We start from the raw sequence: 7,500 nt of genomic DNA on the forward strand, positions 1-7,500 counted from the left end.
GGTGTCATATCACACTTTTTACCCATAGCTGAAAATTTAAATTAATAACTTTAAAAAAGACTTCTAATTAGTGTCTTAACATAAACAGGAAAAAAAACATAAAATTCTTTATTTAAAATTAATGACTTACTAATTATTATTAAGTTCAAAAAAAATAATTAAATAAATAAATCACAAATGCATGAAAATAAAATAAATCATACTTAGACTTCAATCAAACTAACAACTAAAAATAACCTTAAATTGTCCAATAATCACCAATTTGATAATGACAGGTGATTGCTGACAGCCAGAGTTGCCAATTGATAAAATTTTTATTAAAAATTACTAAGAATAGTAATAACTTGAAATGTAACAATAAAAAAACATCATATTTATTTTCTCATACGCGGGTTTAAGCAACATATTTCAAATAAATTGTAAAAAAAAACGTGTGGTCCTAATGTGATGGCCGACCACTGTATATATATATATATATATATATATATATATATATTTATATATATATATATATATATATATATATATATATATATATATATATATATATTTATATATATATATATATATATATATATTTATATATATATATATATATATATATATATATTTATATATATATATATATATTTATATATATATATAATATATATATATATATATAAATATATATATATGTATATATAAGTATATATATATATATATACATATATATATATATATATATATATATATATATATATATATATATATATATATATATATATATATATATATATATACCTAAGAAATATTTTGCAATTAAGTCAGCGGAATAGTTCTCAAAATGTAATAAATTGGTTCAAAAACATCAATGACAAACATTTATATAAATTCCTTATTTTCGACATCGTTGACTTTTACCCTTCTATAAATGAAAAGCTATTTATCGACTCCATAAACTTTGCAGAACAATACGTTTCCATTGATGTTGATCATAAATCTTTAATTTTCCACGCGCGTAAGTCTTTATTATTTACCAATGATCAAGTTTGGAATAAGAAATCAAGTGGTTTGTTTGATGTTACCATGGGTGCATTTGATGGAGCGGAAGTGTGTGAGTTAGTTGGTATTTTTCTTCTCTTCCGGATTTCGCAATTTTATAAAAAATCTGAATTTGGATTATATAGAGACGATGGCCTAGCCGTGTTTAAAAACGCAAGCGGTCCAAAAATGGAAAAAATTAAGAAGCATTTTACTCAAATATTTAAACAATACAACCTCTGTATTTCCGTTCAATCTAATATGAAAGTTGTTAACTACCTTGATGTTTCATTTGATCTTAATAACTGCACTTTTCAACCTTACCATAAACCTGATAGTACGCTAAATTATATCCATGCTAGTTCCAAACATCCACCAGGCATTTTAAAACAATTAACAACCTTAATTGAACATAGACTATCTTCCAATTCTTCAAACGAAAAAATTTTCCAAAAGTCTGGTCCTATTTATAAAGACGCATTAGAAAAGTCTGGATTTCCCACTAATCTCCAATATCATTCAAATCTAAATCCTTCTAATACTAATAAACGAAAAAGAAATATAATATGGTTTAATCCCCCTTTCAGTAAAAATGTGGTAACAAAAATTGGACACCTTTTCTTAAACTTAATTGACTTACATTTTCCATTACATCATAAGCTCCACAAAATTCTCAACAGAAACACAATAAAAGTTAGTTACAGCTGCATGCCAAATATTCGATCTATTATTAATTCACACAACCAACAAATTTTGCGCAACAAACTCACCACTAATGATATAAATTGCAACTGCATTAAGAAAACTACATGCCTGTTAAATAACGAATGTCTATCAAAAAACATTGTATATAAAGCCACTTTATCATCAGCTAATCCCAGTCTTACGGAAAAATATTACATCGGTATCAGTGAAAACGCTTTGAAGCTCAGATTTGCAAATCACCTTAAATCATTTAATGCAACCAGATATAGAAAAAATACAGAACTTTCCAAAGAGATCTGGAAACACAAAGACGCAGGTAACATGCCTATAGTTAAATGGAACATAATTAAAAGATGCCAATCTTATAATCCATCTACAAAAAGGTGTAACTTTTGCATCAGTGAAAAATATTTTATTATGAATTTTGATAATGGTTTACTACTTAATAAAAAAAGTGAATTGGTTTCTTCTTGTAGACATAGGAAAAAATTTTTACTTTCTAACTTTGATACCAGCAATTAGCAAATATCGGATCACGTACACTTGACTTCAGATGCTGTTGCAACGCTAAATTTGTATTTTTTATAACGGTTTTTAGTTTATATTTGAATAATATGGCTGATGATTGCCGAATGGCATGAAACTTCAAGTTCCATTATGAAGTTGTTTTTTCTCATTTAAAATATTTTAATATTATTATTTGATCTAATTTTTTCAAAAAGATATTGATCCCTCTTAAACAGACAAGAGTTGTATTTTCAGCAATATACAACATTAGGGTGTTTCATTTCCGACAAATTTTCGAAAATGATTACGTTACATGCATAACGGGGTAAATAATGTGCCAAAAAAAAGTCTGAAAAATTTTCAAAATTTTAAAATGTCATCTAGAGGTCGCCATCTTGAAAAAACAGCGTTTTTTACACTTTTTTCAACTTTAAACTTGAATAACTCAAAAAATAATTAAATTTATGTTACGTTACTGGGTGTATATATTAAAGGTTATTATATGAACATTTGGTGAAATTTTCAGAAAAATTGGTAAATGTCTAGAGGTCGCCGAATTATAAAGTTTTATTTTTTCAACATATTTTTTTGCTGAATAATTGCTTAAATGCTTTCACCTTAAATAAAATGCATAATTTATGTTTTGAGCATAATTGACCACTAAAAGTTGTTGCGTGATTAAATAGTTTGCAAAATAAACATCTGGACGTATGTATATAAATTTCATAAATTTATTTTAAAAAATTCGTTCTTATTTCAATTAGCAAAATTGAAATATTAAAACAATTTTAAAACTAGTTGGAAAAGCGAATATTTTATTGTAACGATGAACCTAAGAAAAAATAATCAAGATTGGTTAATTGGTTACCCTGAATCCAATAAATTATCAAGTTTCAGTCGTCTACCAACAAAAAAACATGTTTTGGGTAGATACTCTCATTTACATTTTTATTCAAAAGGCGACACTTCTGCAAGAGATATTTTTAAACTTGTTCTTGGTGAGCTTAAGGAAGTTTGGGAAAAAGCTGGAGTACCAGTTCGTTCAGATAACTCTTGTCTTTCATTGCTTACCAAATTGTTTGTGGAAATGGTGAAAATAAAAAAAATTGATCACGCAAGTCGAGATGTTAAAGCTGGAAAAGAAAAAATTGTCACATTTTGTAATGAACTTGAGAAACTTTGCGACATTTCAGCAGTAAATGCATATGAACAGTTATTAGTATCACGTAGACCAAAATGGAAAGAAGATTGGGCATTTTATGAAGATCAAAAGAGTAGCAGAAAGTATCATATGACAGGTAGCATCGATCTAGGTGTTTCAAAATTTTTAGAACGTCGAGAAGATAGACTAAGCATAGATTTTCGGAGAAGTTCAACCGAAGATCAAAAATCGAGTGCCTTTGATGTCAGTGAAATAGTTGAAAGTGCTGACGAAGAAGATCAAAAAGATACAGAGTTTACTCCTTTACCACTAAAGAAAAGAAAGGTGCCTTTAACAAATTCACTAGAGATATCATCAAAGAAGCTCTCAGAAGTAACGGCATCTGTGGCTGATCGATGTTGTTTATCAGTTCGCCAACAACTTCTATTTCAATCCACTATCATCTGCAAAAGCGGAGGCAAACTTAATGAAATTTCTATGTCAGTATCAACTGTGCATCGTCAAAGACAAAATGCGCGAAAGAATATTGTTCTGTCAATTAAAGCTGACTGGGAGATAAACAAACCTAAAAAGGCCATTTTGCACTGGGATTCGAAGCTTTTTCATTTAGACATAGCTCATAATGAAGAACGTGTAGCAGTTCTTATTAGCGGATCTCTTAACGGGTACTTATTTATTTATTTATATAAATCCTATGTATATTTTTTATTTTTGTATTCAAAGAAACTAACTTAAGTTTTATTTGCAGGCCGAAACTTATTGGTGTACCTTTGATTAAAGATTCGACAGGTAAAACTCAATGTGACGAGGTCGTGAAACTTGCGCAAGATTGGAACATTTTGGAAAACATTGTTGGTATATGCTTTGATACAACAGCAAGCAACACAGGTAATAAAAAAGGAGCAGCAACTTTAATTGAAATTGAGTTAAAGAGACCTCTTCTATGGCTCGCATGTCGCCATCATCATAATGAGCTACACATTAAGCATGCATTTACCGCATTAAGAGGAGGTAGCAAAAGTCCAGATGAACCTATTTTTCAACGTTTCCGAGCCGAATTTTCTAGAATTGATATTGATTACTCAAACCTGAATTTTTTTAAATGGCCTACTGATATTAAATCAGAAATATTTAATCAAGCAAGTTTAGTTCTGAAATGGGCTTACCAATGCCTCGAAGAGAAAATATTTCCGCGAGAAGATTATCTTGAGTTAATTGAATTAACTATTATCTACCTTGGAGGGAAACTATCAATGGAAAGAATATTCAAAATTCACAAACCAGGTGCAATTCACAATGCCAGATTTATGTCACATTCCATATATATTTTAAAAATGAAACTCTTATCTAATAAATTTATTATGTCCAATAATGAGCAAATTATGATCCACCGCATGGCTAAGTTTATTAGTCTTTTTTATTCGATGCATTTTCTCCGCTCGAGGATTTCCGTATTTGCTCCAGTTGATGACTTCAAATTTTTTTTTGCAATGAACTGGTATCAAGAAGAAGATTCAGATATCGCAACCGCTGTGATTTCGTCGATTAACCGTCACCTTTGGTATTTAACAGAAGAGCTTGTTATTCTATCTTTATTTAATGAAAAATTGTCAGAATTTACCAGAACAATAATGGCAAAGAAACTTTTTTCTACCCCAAGACCAAAAACATTTTTAATTGGGAAACCAAAATTTCCGACATTAAGTTCTTCAACCGTTATTTATTTTTTAATTGGACCACGGTCGTGGCTTCTTTTTGATTTATTAGGACTAATAAACAACCAGGAATGGCTCCAGATGAATCCACAAGAGTGGAAATTCTTCCAAGATTATCGAACTGCAGACGATTTTGTTAAACAATTAGAGGTAACAAATGATTGCGCCGAAAGAGGAATAAAACTTATTGGTGATTTCCGCGAGTGTGCACAAAATGAAGAACAACGACAATTTATTTTGCAAGTTGTCGAACAACACAGAAAGCAAAATCCATCCGATTCGAAATCAAAACTAATTAATACTTTATAGTATTTTGTATGTTACTAATATCTTCTTTATTAATTATTATTCTTAGAAAAGCTGAAGCCTAAAAATAGCCCAGTTAAGTTTTTTTTAAGATTTAAAAAAATAACAAGTTTTTTTAGCTTTATATTTTAATACGGCGACCTCTAGACATTTACCAATTTTTCTGAAAATTTCACCAAATGTTCATATAATAACCTTTAATATATACACCCAGTAACGTAACATAAATTTAATTATTTTTTAAGTTTTTCAAGTTTAAAGTTGAAAAAAGTGTAAAAAACGCTGTTTTTTCAAGATGGCGACCTCTAGATGACATTTTAAAATTTTGAAAATTTTTCAGACTTTTTTTTGGCACATTATTTACCCCGTTATGCATGTAACACAATCATTTTCGAAAATTTGTCGGAAATGAAACACCCTAATACAACATTTATCAATAAATATAAATATATATATATATATATATATATAAATTTAAAAATATATATAAATTTGAAAATATATATATATATATATATATATATATATATATATATATATATATATATATATATATATCATCATCATCATCCATGCAATCATCAGCCATGAAGTACAAAATCAAAAATATAAAAAACCGTTTAAAAATTACAAACTACGGTAAAATGAGTTCTGACGTTATAGTACAAGAAGACGTAATGGAAAACTAACCTCCCCTATCAAATAATGAAAGGAGAATTTTATTATTGTGTCTGCATTTAGAGACTAGTTTGCCTCTTTCGTTTAGCAGATTGTTTCCTTTGTAAAATAATATTTCGAATTACTCATTTAAACAAATCTTGCAATTTTTTGACGCAGGATTGTATGATTTACAGCATTTAATAATATTCCATTTGATTAAAGTTGTGAAATTGTTTTCTTTTAATTCCCATACTTCCTTAGACAATTCAGTTTCGTTTTTGTATTTTTTTATGTTAAAAGATTTTTGATGGTTCGCATAACGTAGCTTAAATGAAGTTTCGCTTATCTCAATATATGCTTTATCATTGTATTGAGGTTTATTTGAGCTTACTGTTGCTTGGTAAACAATGTTGTTAGACAAGCAATTGTTGTTCAGTGGACTAAAAGATTTTTTAATGCAATTACAGGCTTTTTCTGATAATAATATATCACCATATAAAATATTTTTGTTGCGTGAGTTGATAATAGATTTGATGTTTGGCATACAGGAGTAGCTTATCTTAATTGTTTTTCTGTTAAATATTTGTGTAGTTTGTGGTTTTTAGGAAAATGCTTGTTAATTAGGGTTAAAAAGCGTTGACCAATTTTGGTTGAAACATTTTTACTAAATGGAGGATTGTACCAAATTATATTTCGTTTGAGATTATTTTTTGGAACATTTTTTGTGCTTGATTTATATGTCAACTTATAAGTGTATCCCGATTTCCTTAATGCGTCTATATAAAGGTGTGTTGATTTATTAAAAATAACTTCACTTGATGAGTTGGCAGACAATTTTAGCTCGATATATTTTGGAAGATTATTTATTATGCTAGGTGGATGGTTAGAATCAGCATGCACATAACTTAATTTATTATCAGGCTTGCAGTATGGTTGAAAAGAATTTTGAGTAAGATTAAAAGTTAAATCAAGGTAGTTAACAATTTTAAGATTGCAATTTATAGAGATGTTGAGATTGTTACGTTTGAAAATTTGAACGACTTGCTTTTTTATTTGTTCCATTTGATGGCCATTTTTGTTCTTAAAAACAGCTAACCCGTCATCTGGATATAAACCAAAATCATTTTTGTTGTAAAACTGCGAAAGTTGATCTAAAAGAATAATCCCAACTAGTTCGCAAACTTCCGCGCCATCATAGGCTCCCATGGTAACATCAAACAATCCTGCTATTTTCTTAATCCAAGATATGCCATCGTTAAAAATGAAATATTTTCTTGCATGACGTATAATGGATTTGCTTTGCTCATCTATAGTTATATGTTGCTCGGCAAAGGCAATTGCTTTAGTTAGCATGTTTTTATCAATTCACGGATAAAAATCATTTATGTCAAATACTAAAAATATACAAAAGTGTTTATCATC

At 28.6% G+C, this 7,500-nt stretch overlaps 2 protein-coding genes across 13 annotated transcripts in view; both read left to right on the forward strand.

The window, feature by feature from the left end:
• LOC136082398 (fibrillin-2-like) overlaps positions 1 to 7,500 on the forward strand; it is a 150,798-nt gene that overhangs the window by 2,850 nt on the left and 140,448 nt on the right. The window lies entirely within an intron of this gene.
• Positions 2,740 to 5,485, forward strand: LOC136082396 (uncharacterized). Its single transcript, XM_065801585.1, has 2 exons — positions 2,740 to 4,062; positions 4,146 to 5,485. Exons 1-2 carry the CDS (start codon positions 3,062 to 3,064, stop codon positions 5,419 to 5,421), a joined length of 2,277 nt encoding a protein of 758 aa, XP_065657657.1. The 5' UTR covers positions 2,740 to 3,061; the 3' UTR covers positions 5,422 to 5,485.

Source organism: Hydra vulgaris, chromosome 07, assembly GCF_038396675.1.
Source record: "Hydra vulgaris chromosome 07, alternate assembly HydraT2T_AEP".
NCBI lineage: Eukaryota > Metazoa > Cnidaria > Hydrozoa > Anthoathecata > Hydridae > Hydra > Hydra vulgaris.